At 52.1% G+C, this 16,420-nt stretch overlaps 2 protein-coding genes across 2 annotated transcripts in view; one reads left to right on the top strand and one right to left on the bottom strand.

The window, feature by feature from the left end:
• Positions 1-19: 19 nt before the first annotated feature.
• Positions 20-2,149, top strand: ENHO (energy homeostasis associated). The gene is made up of 2 exons (XM_090274315.1): positions 20-407; positions 1,360-2,149. The coding sequence occupies exon 2, from the start codon at positions 1,533-1,535 to the stop codon at positions 1,761-1,763; it is 231 nt and encodes a 76-aa protein (XP_090130441.1). The 5' UTR covers positions 20-407; positions 1,360-1,532; the 3' UTR covers positions 1,764-2,149.
• A 58-nt stretch (positions 2,150-2,207) lies between these two features.
• The window catches only part of DNAI1 (dynein axonemal intermediate chain 1), a 37,285-nt gene continuing 23,072 nt past the window's right edge, over positions 2,208-16,420 (bottom strand). The window contains exons 12-19 of the mRNA XM_090275239.1: positions 15,876-16,123; positions 11,265-11,354; positions 11,043-11,130; positions 10,313-10,392; positions 8,759-8,907; positions 8,542-8,641; positions 5,511-5,696; positions 2,208-2,534 (exon numbers count right to left, since the gene is read on the bottom strand). Of these exons, the coding sequence (XP_090131365.1) occupies positions 2,436-2,534; positions 5,511-5,696; positions 8,542-8,641; positions 8,759-8,907; positions 10,313-10,392; positions 11,043-11,130; positions 11,265-11,354; positions 15,876-16,123 (1,040 nt within the window). The 3' untranslated portion in view covers positions 2,208-2,435. The remainder of the gene's footprint in view (positions 2,535-5,510; positions 5,697-8,541; positions 8,642-8,758; positions 8,908-10,312; positions 10,393-11,042; positions 11,131-11,264; positions 11,355-15,875; positions 16,124-16,420) is intronic.

Raw genomic sequence — 16,420 nt, 5'->3', positions numbered from 1 at the left:
TACAGGCCGCCGGCCTCCGGCTGCCAGAGAGGCAGGAGTATTCGCTGTTTTTGCTATCCTCCGAACCTGGCCGAGTCTAGCCGAACGCAGCCGAGCCCAGCCGAACCTCGGACTCCGGCTGCCGCGGCTGTAGCCGGAGCGCCGCCTAGCAAGCGAGCGGCTGCGGTCGAGGAGTAGGCGCCGCCCCAGGGAGAGGAGGTACCCGCTCGCCGCAGACCGCCCGCGGCAGAGGCCGCCCCGGTCGCGCCGCGGCGGGAGCGGCCGGCGGAGGCTGCGCGGCCGAGGGGAGGGGACGTCTCCCCGGCCCGCCTCTCGCGCCCCCCGCCCGCAGGCTTCCGAGCCTCATTCGGTGCCCAGCATCTCCCTGCCCTGGACCCTCCGCCGGGCGTGCACCGGGCTCTACTCAGGTAAGGGGGCCCTTCTCCCACAGACACGGGGGCTGGGAACTAGAGAGACCCAGAGACGTAGATTAAAAAGACCCAGACAGAGGCACAACCGAGGGAATGAGACAGACACAAAGACACAAAAGAGACGTACACAGAACCACAGGGACAGACCCCACCGAGAAAGGAAGAGAGACACGTCTATGGGTACAGAGGCACACACAGCAATGAAGAAAGAGGGAGAGACACGAGAGACCCATATGCACAGAGACAGGGAGACGACAGAGACTGATACAGAGATAGACAAAGAGACACACTGGGGGGGAAAGGAGACATACAACAGATACATTCAGACACTCAGAGATGGGGACACACACTTCAGGCAGATGCACACTTCAGGCAAGGAAACTGAGAGACAGGCAGACATATACCTGACCTGGAGAGACAGTCCCATAGAGAGGTCACACCTAGGTGCACAGCCTTGGATACACGGACCCACACATGCCTGCCAGGGCCTCCACAAAGTTGCCTCTGTGTGAGCTGGCGTGGCTGGAGGTCTCCTGGGCTGGCTTGCTACAGTCCGAAGATAGGGGAGGTACCCAGGCCACAGTGAAGCTGGTCACAGTCCCGTCCTCCAAGGCCTTGGGCTACCTGGGTCCCACCCACTCACAGAATGCTGTAGAGGGCTGGAAGCTGGGGGTACAGGGCCAGAACATGCCCACCTGTTCTAAGGAGAATAAAATGTAGGCTGCCTACTCCAGCTTCCCCACTGTGGCTATACACCCCCTCCAGGTATCCAGAGCCAGGCCGGAGCATGGGGTGTTGGCTCTGTGGAGGATTTGGGCCTGCTGGGACTCAGTTCTCTGCCAGGGGGCCTGAGATGTGGGAGGGGGCTCTCTTCTTTCCTTCTCTCCTCCTAGGCCTTATCCCATCCCCTCTCCTCACCACCCTTTCCTTTACTCTGTTCCCCCCACAGGCTCAGGACTGCAGGTGGACAACCCTACTGCCCAGGAATCATTGAGTGTGCAGACAGGACGTCCTCCTCGGAAGGCCAGCTATACCGGTGTCCCGCCTCGGCATGGGCCTTGCCATTGAGGCAGCCCTGCTGTCGGCCCTGCTGTCTGTGCTGGTCTGAGGGTGCTGCCTGTCATGGGGGCAGCCATCTCCCAGGGTGCCCTCATTGCCATCGTCTGCAACGGCCTAGTAGGCTTCTTGCTGCTGCTGCTTTGGGTCATTCTCTGCTGGGCTTGCCACTCCCGCTCTGCCAACATTGACTCGCTCTCTGAATCCAGTCCCAACTCCAGCCCTGGCCCCTGTCCTGAGAAGGCACCCCCACCCCAGAAGCCCAGCCATGAAGGCAGCTACCTACTGCAGCCGTGAAGGCCTCTGGCCTAGCCTGGAGTCTGGGACCTAAGCCCACTTCACCCAGAGCCTGGGGTCTAAAACTCAAGAGTCCAGCCTGACTGGAGCTGGTCCTAGCAGGACAGAGTCTAGCCAGCCTGTTCCAAGAGGGGCTCTGGTGGCACTGGGTGGACAGGCCCAGGGTGGGGGTTTATGAGTTGGTGCTAGGGCCTGGGCCTTCTGGACTCTGCTCCATCCCAAGGGCCAGGGGCTGGGTCCACCCTCTCCCTAGGCCGAGTGCCTCTAGGCCTTCTCACTTGGGGAAGCAAACTGGAATCCTTGGCAATAATGGGAGGGTGTCCAGGCTTGGCCCCTCCTCTGGTCCTCCCACTGTTTGCTGGATAATAAACGGAGCTATGGCTATACCCTGAGATTTTCTCTTCCTGAGGGCCCTGCAGTAGCAGAATAAAGGTGATGGTGGGCTTCCAGACACAGGTTTATTTGTGCAAAGTAGGAGTGGGTAATGGTGATTGAAGACCAAGTCCTGGAATGAGGTGCTGGGAGCAGGGCTGAAGCAGGGTGTTAAGGGCAGATGCTGGGACCTGATCAGGGGTGGGGTCACATATTAGGTGCTAAGGATGGGCTTGGTACCAGGGTCAGGGGCTACAAGTACTGGGTTCAAGAAATAGGACAAGGACTGAGGTCAGGCCCTTAGATCTTGGGTTTCACTTCCCTCACCAGGTTCAACAGTTTGTCCAGTTTTGCGATCTCCACAGCTGGACCCTTCTGCACTTCCTGCCCCTTCTTTTCCTGGGGAGAAGGGAAGTACAAAGGGAGGAATGGTGAGGGATGGGCCACCTCCCTCTGGGTCCCAGCATACCTCCTCTGCCCAGCCAGCCCCAGTTGTACCCTGCCCTGTTAGATTCTAGATCCCTATCTCCCCTACTCCTACCTGCTTCCCCCAACTCAGGATAGGTGACACAAGTTGGGGCTTGCAAAAAGCATCCAGACCTGGCTCTGAACCTCAGATGGACATAGGGTCTTGATGCTTGGAGGAGTCGGGGATAATATCCACCCACTGACCCTCAGAGGAACAAGCCTTTCAAGCCAGGGGGAACTGAAGCCCTGGGGAGAGGTGGATCCTCTGACTGTTAGGACCACCCTTCCCACGGGAAATTCCCTGGCTGAGTTCTAACAAGGAGCTAAGAGGTATGTGGTTGCAAGGGAGAGGTGTGAAAAAACACAGGTCCCCTCAGTACTATAAACTAATACTTTTAGGTCAGGTTGGTAGTTGTGTGTCATTTAGCTAGGTCTGCTATGTCAGACATACCCATGGTTGGGGGAGGGTGTCAGAAGACCCAGGAGGAAAGATGGGATATCCCATGTGATTCTACATGTCTTTGGCTGGGCCTGTTCCTCAGAGGAGCAGGTCCTGAGTTTATGACCCCTCACCCCCTCCTACAGAGCACTCTAATGTTTTAGCTTGTAAGCCAGGCCCTGAGGTAAAAGAGTTGGGACACTGGGGTGTGTCACTCACAGGCCTCAAGAGCTCTTTGGCAGATGAGCACCAGTCCTATCCTCCCTCTGTCCAGGCAGTGGCGTGTGGGCTAGGTCGGGACAGCTGCCATTTCCTTCCCTCTGCTGCAAGCCCCTGCCCTCTCAGCCACCTGTGCCCACTGCTTACTGGCACTGCCCCAGTCTTGACTGCTGAGAGCCCAGCCTGCATTTGGCTTGAGCTGTGAGGTGGGAGAGAGTGCAAGGCCAGCAGCCCCCTTTCTGGTCCCATCCCGGCTGGCAGCTGACACTGTGTGGAGCTCTCATTTCCTCCAGGTGTGACCCATGCACCCGCTCCCAAATCTGTCTCCCCTCCCCTTTCAAGCCAGTGCCTTTCCCACTATCCAGTTTACCTCTATTCTCTAGAGGCAGAGGACAATAATGCCTCTTTTTCTCTCCCTCTCAAATTAAGTTTATGTTCTCTTCTTGGCCTCATCCCATCCCTTGGGAGGTAGGGAACTTGGGTTTCGTCCCAGCTTTGTCATTAACCCCCTGTACCACTTTGGGCAAGTCCCTTGCCTTTCTGAGCTTCAATTTCCCACCTATAGATATAGTAGTTAGGGTTAGATAATCCTTGACCTTTGATAAGCTTCCCATAAAGGTCCCTGGGCTGAGAGTTGGGCCTGTGTGGCCAAGCCTGCTTGGGAAGGGCAGAGGAAGGCCAGAAGGGATGGCCAAGGAATTTCTGTTTGTACGAATCACTTGGCTGCTGATAGGATTGCTGGAACCTCCAATCCACCCAAGCACCATTTCTCAGTTGTCACTTGCTCAGGTCCTCTAATCCCAAGGTGCCCATGTCCTCAGGTCCTCAGTGAAATAGGTACCAGATACACAAAGCCCAGCTCTCCCTTGCTCTGAGAGGATAATAAACTGACCGTGGGAGATCCTTGCCTCCCTGGGTCAGAGTGGGCAGGGCAGATCCAACCCAGATCTATCACCCTCACCTCATGAGAGCTGTACCCCTGCCCCATGAGATGACTGTCATCCCTCCCACACGGCTGTCCAGCTCTGCCAGCTCAAGCCTGGGTCTCTCCTGTCACTAAATAAAGAGCAGATTTAATCTGTTTCACTAATTGTGCTGCCTCTTTCCCCGTCCTTAAAGCCAACTAGCTGGGCTCAGCAAAGAACTTCAGACCACACCCGACCACTCCACCCCACCCCACCCCCACTCCCAGCCCACCACTGCCTCTGGGCCACAGCTGCAGGCGCTTAGCAGCCTTCTGAATATTTATAGCCAAGTTCACCCCCTCCCCCAGCTGGCTACAATTACAGGCCTGGCCAAACTTCTAGTCTTTGCCTCCCTGGCCATTGCAAGCCAGCACCAGAGGGATGATGCAGTGGCTCCCACCTTGGTAGGGGTGCAGAGGGCCAGGTGTCAGTTGTTGAGAAGGGCCTCTGCCCTTGACTCAAACTGCAGTAAGTGCCTCAAATTGCAACTGCAAGGTATAGTCATCAGGGCAACTTGGCCCAGCCCTGGCTCAGCTCCAATCCTAGGCTAGAATTTGGCAGAAGGCAAGTTCCATTTCCTCTCTTAGCAACCAAGTGGGCAGGACTGAATCCTGGGCTCCTGGGCTCTGGATTTTTAAGTTGGGTCCTTGGCCTCTGGATTCTAACGCCTGGGTTCTTAAGTCTGAATCTAAATTCTGAGATCTAGACTTTGAGATCATGGCTCTGGGCAATGTGGCCTGTATTTGGGGCCCTTGGGCTCTGCACAGAGTGTTCTGATCATTAGAGATCTCAGAAAAGAACCAGAGCTCAAAAGGAGGACTGCCTGGCTGTTGACCTAGTTATCCTCCTCACGGCTAATTTCCTTCTTCGCTGTGTGGACCCACAGTTCCCAGCTCAGAGACCATTGGAGCTAAAGCCCTGTGTAAATCTAGCCAATGAAGCAGTGGCTAAGCCCCATGTGCCCTGCCTGGGTGACCTGGTCTACACCAAATAAGCCAATGGTGCCCATGCGCTTCCCCCAGATTTAAGACCCACATGGTCACTTTACTCACTGAATATGTCCACCTGGGGGTCCCACAGGAAACTCAGATTCAGCATATGCAATCTGATCTCATTGTCTCCCCACTAACTTGCTTCTCCTTTGCTCCTCATTTGGGCTATGACATCAGTCTTAGCCTGGGTTTCTCAAGCCACAAACCTGGGGGCCACCCTGACTCCTCCCATTTCTCCCATACCCCACCACCGTGGAGACTTTCTTTTGTAGCCCAAACTCCCCAAGAATACCTTTGGCATCTTGCGCAAGTTGGGTGAAAGTTTGAGGCAGGTGACATGCCCACGGTCATCGCCCACAATGATGATGGGGTGGATGGGATTGAACTGCACGTGGGTGATCTTGTTCTTCTTTTTGGCCACCACAGGCTGATTGCAGATGGCCTCGTACTTGTTGATGGACAAGTCAAACACGTGGGTCTGTGGAGAGGTGGGTGTCAGCACACTTGGGGCTAATGAGGCTTCAGAGGAACCACCCCTGGGCTTTTGGGGAAACATGGTAGGAGCCTAGCACACTGGAATGGGAGGCCGTGGAGAGGGGATTTGTGTCTCTGTTTATGTTTTTCCTGTGGTTGAGGAAGTGAAAAAAAAAGTTTAGGAGAAAATTTAAGTCTCGGCAGAATTAATAATAATAGCAGCTACCATTTATTGAGCACTTACTATGTATCAGACTATGGGCAAGCAAGGTACATGATTGTATTATCTAATTATAAGCCTCACAGTCACTATATAGAGGTAGGTTCTGTTGTTATCTCCATTTATAAATGAGGAGATAGAGGCTCTTAAGGCTAACTTGCTAGTAAGTAGCAGAGTCAGGGTTTATACCAGTTAATATATATGTAAGGTATTCAAATAGTATTTGTCATATAAGTGCTAAACAGATGTTTGCTCATTTCTACCATGCCTTAAGTCCAAACCATTAGCAACTTTTGTCTGGACAACTGTGTCAGTGTCCTGACTGGACTTCCTGCTTCTACTCTTGTCCTTCTTCTACAGTCCATCTTCCATGAAGCTGCCAGACTTACCTTTTATTAAAAAACTAAAATCCTCCAATAGTCACCTTCAACACTATACATAAAATCCAAATACCTCCACTCTGACCTCATACTCTCTCCCCTTTATTCACTAGACCCCAGCCACACTTGCTTGCCCATTCCTTAAACATCTCAAGCTCGTTCTCACCTCAGGGCCTTTGAACTAGCTGTGCCCACGTGTGGAATACTGTTGACACCTGTCTTCATGTGGCTGGCTCTTTCTTCTCATTCAACTCTCAGCTTGAATATCACCTCTCGGAGGAAGTTTTTTTCTGACTACCCACTCTAAGAGGTCACCCAGTCCTTTTTTTTTTTTTTTTTTTTACATCAGTTTCATTCTCTTTTTGAAATGAAACAGCTTTATTGAGATAGAGTTCACGCATTTAAAGTACACAATTCTTGGTTTTTAATATATTCAGTTATGCAACCATCACTGCAACAAATTTTAGAACATATTCATCACCCTGAAAAGAGCCCTTGTACCCATAAGCAGTCATTCCCCATTTCCTCCCACCATTCCAACCAACCTGAGACAGCCACAAATCTACTTTGTCTCTATAGATATGCCTATTTAGACAAATATAAATAGAATCATATAATGTGTGGTCTTTTGTGACTGGATTCTTACACTAAGCATGTTTTCAATGCTCATCCATGTTGTAGCATGTATCAGTACCTTATCCCTTGTTATTTTTTAAAATTATTTGTTTATTTTTAGAGAGAGGGGAAAGGAGAAGGAGAGGGAGAGAAACATCACTATGTGGTTGCCTCTCACTCGCGCCCCCAACTGGGGACCTGATGTGCAACCTAGTCATGTGCCCTGACTGGGAATTGAACCAGTAACACTTGGCTCACAGGCCGATGCTCAATCCACTGAGCCACAGCAGCTAGGGTTATCCCTTGGTATTGCTGAATAATAATCCTTTTGGATATATATTTTATCTATTCATTAATTGACGGACATTTGGGTTATTTCCACCTTTTGACCATTGGGAATAATGCAGCTATGAACATTGGTATGCACATCATCTTTTTATTTTTTTCCCAAAAGTTATTTATTTATTTTTAAATAATTTACTTATTTGTTTATTTATTTTTATTTTTAGAGAGAGGGGAAAGGAGAAAGAGAGGGAGAGAAACATCACTGTGTGGTTGCCTCTCACTTGCAGCCCTAACTGGGGACCTGATGTGCAACCTAGTAATGTGCCCTGACTGGGAATCGAACCAGCAACACTTAAGATTTTATTTATTTTTAGAAAGAGGGAAAGGGAGAGAAAAAGTGAGGGAGAAAAACATCGACCAGCTGCCTCTCGCACAGCCCTAGCTGAGGCCTGGCCCACAACACAGGCCTGTGTCCTGACTGGGAATCAAACCAGCGACCTTTAGATTTGCAGGATGACACCCAATCCACAGAGCCACACCAGCCAGAGCTGTATGTACATCATCCTCTTTTAATTTCTGCCTAACACTTAACACTATGGGAATTTTACTGTTGTTGCTTTTTTGTCCCCTTTCTGTCCCTGGAATATAAGCTCCATGGGAGCAGGAACCTGGATCACCAGGCTGTAGCCTGGAGCCAGATGCCATAGTTGGCCCTTGGTAAACATCTGTTAAGCAGATAGATGACTGACTAATTTCAGTGGGATGCCTTAATCATTACATTCTTTCCTTGGGTAAGTGCCTCACTTATATCAAAGTCCATAAGGAAAATGGGTTTACAGCTCAGAATTTTCTTACAAATTTTTTTTTGCTGAACTTTTACCAATTCTCAGTGTTGAACAGACCATGCCCATCTCCCCTTCTCAAACTCGACTTGCACACTTCCAGGGAAGGGGACTTCACCACCTTTTAGACACTATTTTAATCACAGATCAGTTATGATTCATAAGTTTTTCCTTAGATCAAGCTGGTACTTGCCCCTCTGCAGCTCCCACCCTAGGTGCCTCAGAGAAGAAAACTGCTCTTCATGGCCTCTCATCCCCCTCAGTGCTCTCTTCTTCAAGATGAACAGCCCTATTCTCTCCTTGAGGCCTCATGGGATGAACAAATCCTATTTTGACAGGGCCCTGGGTGGTCTGGCCCTTGAAAACACACAGACAGTCCTTACATCCTGTCATCCCGACCTGGCCCGGGCATGGGGTGTGCTCTCCAGGAGGAGACCCTGGGATACCTCATCCTACCTCTAGTAGTGGCTCACCATTCCCATTGGTGATGGGAATGAGGATACTCACCTTCCCATTGGTGGTGACTGCTGCAAACACAGTAGAAGAGTATGGTGCCCAGGCCACGTCGCCCACAGCTGAGTTTAGGTCATAGATGAACATTGGAGTCCTGTAGTGGTGGAGGGGTGGAAAGTTCATGACACAGAGAGTTCACAGTGCCAGAGCCCACAGACCCCAGCCCAGGGTGAGGCCTGGGGGAAGGCAGGGCCAAGGGCAGGCCCCTCACTTGATGGTGTGGTCCCAGATCTTCACTGTCCAGTCAGAGCTGCAGGACATGAAGACCTTGGTGTGGTACGGGTTCCAGGACACAGCATCCACTGCCATGTTGTGGGCATCATAGGTGTCCAGGAATTGGCTGGAGTAGGATTTGGAGCACTGGCGATTGGGTAAGGGGTCAGGGGTCAGGAGTGAAAGAGAGGTCAGCAGCCACCGCTTCCTTGGGAGCCCTGGAGGATCAGAACCTGAGACTCCTCTTCTGTCCTCATTCCCCATCACTGTCACAGTGAAGCTGGAGCCAAGCTGCTAGCTGCTTTTCTCATCCACAACACATCAGAGAAATAGGAGGGGCTTAGGGGCCTGGGGGTTGGGGTGGACAGGAGACCCTTCCTGGAGGGAGAGGGAAAGTGCTATATATAGTCTGCCCAGAGGATTCCAGGCCAGGGAGAAAAGGCCTTTATTCTCTGAGCCAAAGCAGAGTAGGTCTGGGGGTCCTGGGTGAGGTGTGGCTAGCCTGTGTCCAGGCCAAAGCCTATGGGCAGATGGGCAGAGCCTTGGGTCCATATGCAACCTACAGACAGAATCCTTGCAACAATGATAAATCTCCCACCTTGTCCAGGTAAGAGCAGGTGCAGAGACAAGTGCAAATACCAATTTCATGATTTCCCATTCTGTTTCTGGCCCTGACCAGCATGCCCCTATGTCCTTCCTCCTAGAGACAGTGTGACTGACTAGTGTATTCCCTCCAGCCTCTCCTGGGCCACAACTGGGAGGGGTGGAGAAGGGGTGGGAATCTCTTTTGCACAGACTAGCTCTAGCTGGGCCTCAGGGGCTCCCAGGAGGCTTCCTGTAATTAACATTCTGCATCTCTGAGTCTACTAAAGGCTTGCAGTAGAGCTATCTCTGGATGGGTGGAGATGTTCAGAAGGATGTTCACCCACTGACACTGAGATCTTGGAGAAACTGACCACGAAGTTCCATCCTGCCAGCTGGGATGCACCCAATATTCAGAGATAAATTTTTCTTGTTATTTGGCCTTCAAAGCTCACCTCAAGTCCGTATCTCCTCCAGGAAATCTTCCCAGACTGTTCCAACTCTCCCAGCTCCCACTCCCACCTCTATCTCCTCCACTCCCAGGAAGGGAGGGACAGCCCTGAAGGAAAGATGCTGGGCTGGGCTAAAGCCACCCTCTAGATCAGTACCTGTACCCAGGTGGCACAGCAGGAGGTGAGCTTCAATGTAATGTGCTTGAATCACCCTGAAACCTCTCCTCCCCACCCCGCCCCCCACTTTCCATGGAAAAATTGTCTTCCATGAAACCCATCCCTGATGCCAAAAAGGTTTTGGACTGCTGCTCTAGATTCTTCCCTCCCTTTCCTGCAGTTAGCCCCTCTTTCTGCCACCCAATCAGTTCAAGAAATACATTCTCTTCCCCCAAGAAGCCTTCTAGAACTGATGAGCACTAAGATTTGTCAGAACAGGGTCTGTTGAGAACAATAAGCCCCAGGGGTACTCGGGTTTAGCGGCCCTGTAAGGAGTTGGCACAGGGGCCAGGCTGCCTCACCTTGTAGATTTTTCCCTCCTCTGTCCCCACTAAGAACATGTAGTCGATCTCTTTGTGGAAGTCAAAAGCAGTGCCACAGCCTTGGGAGAAGAGGGAGCAACCTTAGCAGGGCCCTGGGCAGGAGGTTCCCAGCACCTCCCCTCCATAGCAGGCCCTGGGAATGGCCTGAGCCCAGCTCCTGAGAAGGCTGTGGCCAGCTAAGCAAACAGAAACCAGCCCTCTGGCCTGCTGCTGGTCCCAAGCAGTTGGGACTCTGCAAAAGGCCAGGGCTTCTGCAGCCGGGAATGGGGGCCTGGGTAAACAAGGCAGGGATTGAGTTTAACAAGGTCAGGGTCAGGGTAAACAGGGACAGGGTCTGCAAACAGGGACGTGGTCTGTGCAAACAGGGATATAGTCTGCATAAACAGGGTAGGGATTGAGTAAACAGAGACAGAATCTGGGTAAACAGGGGCCTGATCTACATAAACAGGATTGGATCTGCATAACAACACTTGATCTGCATAAACAAGAACAGGGTCTGCAAACAGGGATGGAACCTGCACAAACAGGGAGGGTCTGCAAAAAGCCAAAGCCTGGGCAGCCGGGGCCAGACTTTCCCATTACCTCCAGTTCTGGGTTCAGCACAAGTGGAGGAGGGAATACCCAAGACTGGGGAGGCCCACCATCTCTGACCCTCATGAGGCCCGAGTGTTCGGGGTAGGCCTGGATGTGAGTGAGCTGAGGCTCCTACCCACTGTGTGTAGTTGTAGCCCCTCCAGACCTTCCGTGGTGCTGCCCTCCACCTTCAGCTTGATGACATCTGTGTGAACCAGCTCACTCTGCAGTCACAGAAGAGATGGGGAGGGCACGAGGACTGGGCTGGATCAGCAGGGTTGGGGGGGGGGTCCCTTTTCCATTCAGCTCCCCCAGCTCCCCATCCACCCCTGCATGACCCTTTCTGGGAAAAAGGCACCTTCACGAGCGTCCAAGACACGATCCTGCCATCAGATGACACAGAGAAGAAGTTAAGGTTGTTGTCCATGTCATCCTTCTGCCACTTGACCTGAAACATCCCAAACTGTGAGCTCTGGGACTCTGGTAGGGTGTTGCATTAGGCCTGTAAGCTGAGTACAGCTCCCTCAAGAACCCATCTGAGGTTCAGAAGCAAGTTCTGGAAGCCCATTTCCCAGAGTCCCATTATTGGCTTTCCCTCCCTCCCTATGTTCCTCCCATCCTCCCTCCCTCCTTCTATCTTCTCTGTCTCTCTTATCTCTCTTGGCCCTGACTATCCTGGGACAATAGTACCAAGTCAGGACACTGCTTTAATCCATTGGCTTGTCAGTGGAGGTGCCCAATCCCTCCCTGGGTTGGGTTCAACCCTGTCCAAGTTGAAAGGACAGGGCCCATGAACCAGTTTCCTCATTTATAAAATAGGAACTGTAACACACAGGTTTGTTGTAAGAAAAAAAAATGAGATAATAAATGTGAAGCCCTTAGGTCAGAACATTGCATATATTAAGTGTTCAATAAATGTTAGCTAATGTCCTCATTATCACTACCATCCTAGGAACTGGGGTACAAATGTTCTGCAGCTGGCTTTTCCCTGCTTGCTCCCTCCCCAATCTCCTCTTCCAGGCTTAGCCTTTTCCTAGGCAATTGTTCTTCTGTTCCCAGCTTCACTTTACCACTAGCTCCTGCTCTGAGAATCTTCCTCTCAAATCTCAGATTTGAGGGGCATTTCTTCATCTACAAATTGGGGTTAATAATCCTGCCCCACCCATCTTCTTAGGGCCAGAAGCAAACATATGGGAAAGTGTTTTAGAGACAGAGCTGTTGTCTTATGAAGATGACATGCTTGAGGCTCAAGTTTCTGTTGCCAGATGTGGAGGCTGGGCCAAGCCATGTTCCAGAGAGCTGGGGAAGGGCTGGGTGCCTAGAGCTCTCCAGCCTCCTGCTCCCTGCAGACTCCCATGCTGGGACCACAGGCCCCTTCCCCTGTCACAGGCAGAGGCCCAGTGAGGGAGGACAGAAACCTAGTGCCACTGCCTGTAACCACAGCTATCACTGTGGCTGTTGATGGTGGTGGTGGTGGGGGGCGTTGGAGAAGGAGGGGTTGCCCCTCCCCAACGACCACCCAGGCCTGGTGGATCAGAGCTGCAGTGGGGCAGCTGCTCTTCTGTGCTTCCACTGAGGGTGCCCAGACCACCACAGTGCCTGTAAGACACAAGTCAGAGCTGGCCCTGATGCTGAGACCACTTCCCCTTCTGTTTAAAGGTAGTCCCTTTAAAGAGGGGTGGAGGCAGGGGTGTCAAAGGCCAAGCTGTAAGAGGCGCTAGGGAGCTGCTAAGGGAAGTGTTTAATGAGCAGCCAGCAGCATGCATGGAAATTGTATTTCACACCCCATTGAGCAGCCTGATGCCCAGTGCGGGGTGGTATGTGCATCTGCAAGTCAACGTGTATGTGTGTGTGGGTGTGCAAGGCACACCCATGGTCCTGGGGTAGAGGTGGGAGGGTAGGAATAAAATGTGTGTGGGGGGTGCAGGTGGTAAGTGAGGTTAAGAGAATGAATGAATGCCCAAGAAGCAGGAAGTAGGGAGGAGATGAAGGATGCTCAACAGATTCTTTCTCTTCTGCCTTATCTGATTAGAGCAGACCTACTTGACCCCAGTGTGTGCTCATTTATCTTTCTTGCCAACTCCTAGTGTTGCACAGAACACACACACACACACACCCAGCAAAGTGTTGCTGGTTGAGGCTTCACAGTGGGGCCTGAACAAGGCTGGGCTACTCGGGCGGGCTCCCTGGGAAGTAGCCTGTGTCATGAGACAGGAACTCAGTTCTCTTTGAACAGTTTTCTCCCTGGCTCCAAAACCTTCCATGCTCCCTGCTGCCAACAGAACAAAATCCATCTGCCCCAGCTTGGCATTTGAGATCCAAAATAGCCTCCTCAGTTCCCCTGAGACACAGTCCCTTTGAGAAGGACCTAGACTCTGATGTCTCTTATATCTCATCCACCAGCCTGGCTCTCCTTCAAGCTCCAGGCTCAGATGGCCAACTGCCGGTAGGACACTTCCTCTGGCCTCTTGTATTAACTTCTGTCCAAACCTGTTCCTCTTCTGCATTTCCCACTTCCGTGGATGCCCTACTGGGCACCCCAAATCAGAGTCCCAGGAAGAATCACCAATTCTTCCTTTTTCTATATAAAATCAGTTGTTTCTTTCTATCGGTTTTACTGCTTCAACAGCTCTGGACCCTATCTTCTCATTTCTCTCTTCACTGCCTCTGCCCTAGCTCAGGCTTCAAGATTTTTCACGCTGCAGCCAGAGGAAATCTCCAAGACACAAACATGACTGTGTTACCCCTCTTTCCCAAACCCTCTGATGGCTGGGCAGTGATTTTCAAACTATGCTAGGGGGAAATCTTAGGAGCCTGGAGAAAGTACCTCAGGAAACAGAGGGAGTGATAACAGGGGACCCTCAAACAAGTAGGACACTGATACTAACAGCGCAGCTCCACTTCTTTTTAACATATTGGGCTTCATACGAACACTTCATGTGAAGCCAGCAACCTACAAAGTCCTAGAGACGCGCACTCCTGACTGGGTGCCTGTGCTTTCCTCGGGTCCTGCTCCCTCCCTGTCTCTCACACTGAGCTCCAAATGATGTGCTGTTCTTCACAGGCCACTTTGCTGGATGCCCTTGTGTCACTGCCCCTGTGATCCCTCTGTGTCCTTTATCTAACTGATACGTTCTTATCCCTCGCAATTCAGCTCAAGTGTTGCTTCCTCTAGAAAGACCTCCCTGGCCCTCTTGGCCCTGCTCCACACCCCAGACAATCTGAGTGCCCTCCTCGGTAACCCCATGAGCCCCCGGTAGCGCATAGCGTACTGTCCTATCTTGCTCATCCTGGGGCTGCGGTTATCTCCCCATTAGGCACTCCAGAGACTAAGCCCTTAAGCATCCTCAACTCCCAGAGGAGCAAATAGGCAGGAGATACCAAATGGATGAATGAGGAAGAGGGGGCCAGGAAATATGGGAAAGAAGGGAACAGGAAGTGAGTAAATGAGTGAGAGACAGGCAGGCCCCTCCCATGTCATAAGCCATGATTCCAGCCAAGAACTCTGAGTCTTTGGTTTTGCAAAGGGACAGCCCTGTTTTCCTGACAGGCTGGTGGGAGGGCAGAAGGCCATCTCTCTCCAGATGGGTTCCAGTCACCCTGGCACCTGCCCAGTGAGAAGGAAAGTATGGTTTCTGTATGCCCCATTTCTTTCCCCAACCTGCTGTTTGATTTAAAGAACATAGCAGAGTGGGAGCAGGGTGGTAGCCTTGGCCCATTGCCTTCTCCTGGGCTTGAGGAGGGTGGTCAGGTGGAGAGATGCTTCACGCTTAGCCCTGGACTGAGAGCAGGGGTAAGGGCTGATGCTAGTTCAGACTTGTCAAAGCGGCTCTTTTCTCCTCTCCCTGGACTTTAAAATCCCTGACAACATCTGTGAATGGAGGCAATGAACTGGGAGGGGTGTTTTCAGTAGAGAGAATTCTGAGGCTGCAAGGTCTGGCCCCTGCTTTGGTAGAGAGTAGTGGGGAGGGTGTTTAATGGGTGGGGTGCCTCCCTCCATCTGCCCTTGCTCTGGGTAATGATGAAGCTGAAAGTACCGTTTCCCCTGTGCCTGGAGAGTCCTCTCTCTGCTCAGGCCTGTCTGAGAGTTGAGAGCCAGTATCTGGGGCAGGTGTCCACCTGACTCAGGGGCTCCTGGGTCAGAAAAGACATGGTTACAGAGCCTGACTGCAGACTGTTTCAGGGCAGGGGACAAAGAAGATGAGAAGACAGCTGCCTGATGAGCGCAGGGGCCTTGGGCAACTCAAGGCAAAAATCTATTCTGAAATTCTCTCATCTGCCCATAAGGTAAGGGCTCATAGCCTCAGAAGGAAGGGGAACTTTGGAGCATAGTGAGGAAGTGCCTGCAAAGCCAGATCCACCAAGATTAAAACCATGAAATGAAATCCACTCCCAGTGTAATAAGATGGAAGACACGGTGAAATCTAGACCCGATGTCCAGGTAATGGTCCCATTCTATGCCTGTCTGGAAAAGAGGGGTGCTACAAAGAAGCCACAGGGTCAGACCTTGCCAACCAGGCCTTACAGTACCACTCAGAGGACAGAAAGGGGGCAGCAACCACACCTGTCTGCGAGTTCCCCCAAATCTAGCCCAGATGGCAGAGGAAAGTCTTGTGGGGAGTTGAGGAAGCTCACAGACAGGAGACTGGAGCCCTGGACATACTCATCAGAGGCCTGTCAGGCCTTGGAGGCTTCTAGCCACAGGATCTGGGTCATTAATCACCACCCCTAAGAGAACCCTAGCAGACAGATGGGTCCTTTTGATGGGAGCTCTGGGGCAGCAGACCCAGCTCTTACTGCAAACCCTCTTACCTCCTGATTCTCACCTTCTACCCTTCCGTGCCCCTTCTCATACCCAGCTCTTGGGCTTCTAAGCTGGTACCTGTCACCCCATCCCCTTGCCTGTGGCCCTCTCCTCCCCAAAGTCCCTTCTCCGTACCCACATCTCCCCTCTTGGTTCAAAGCTGACCTGCCATACAGGGTCCGTGTGCTTGCCAGACTTGGCTGAGCTGCGGAAGGCGGGCTGGGAGTGGGGCTTCTTGAGGTTGTAAATAGCCACGTTGCCGTCATAGTGGCCCACCACCACCAGGTAAGGGTGGTCCACGTGTATGTCGAGACACATGATGCCGCTGTCACTGCTGAAGATGTATTCAGGGAAGCTGGGGTTCTTCATGCTGTAGAGCAGCAGCATGCCTCGGCTCTGCTTCATGAAGTCATCTGCTCCAGGGAAGATGGGCCTCAGCGGTTGGAGGATCCAGCTGCCCTGCCAGGAAGCCCCCATGCCCCTTCTCTACTGGATGAACAAGCCCTGCCCTGCTCTGCCTCTGCCAGAGAGTGTGGGCTTCCTCTCTGGGCTTCCTCTTCTCTGTATGTAAAACAGGACCATAAAACTTGGCCTACCCTTTCTCGGGGTTCATGGGAGGACCCAACAACCAGTTAAGGTGACAAGGCTTATCTGAGGGACTGACCATTATTCCCTTTATTCTCCCTGGGGCGCAGGAAATGGGTATGTAG

The sequence above is a fragment of the Furipterus horrens genome, unplaced genomic scaffold, assembly GCF_987537825.1.
Source record: "Furipterus horrens unplaced genomic scaffold, mFurHor1.1.pri manual_scaffold_4, whole genome shotgun sequence".
In the NCBI taxonomy this organism is placed as follows: Eukaryota; Metazoa; Chordata; class Mammalia; order Chiroptera; family Furipteridae; genus Furipterus; species Furipterus horrens.
This window is presented reverse-complemented; position numbering and strand designations above follow the sequence as displayed.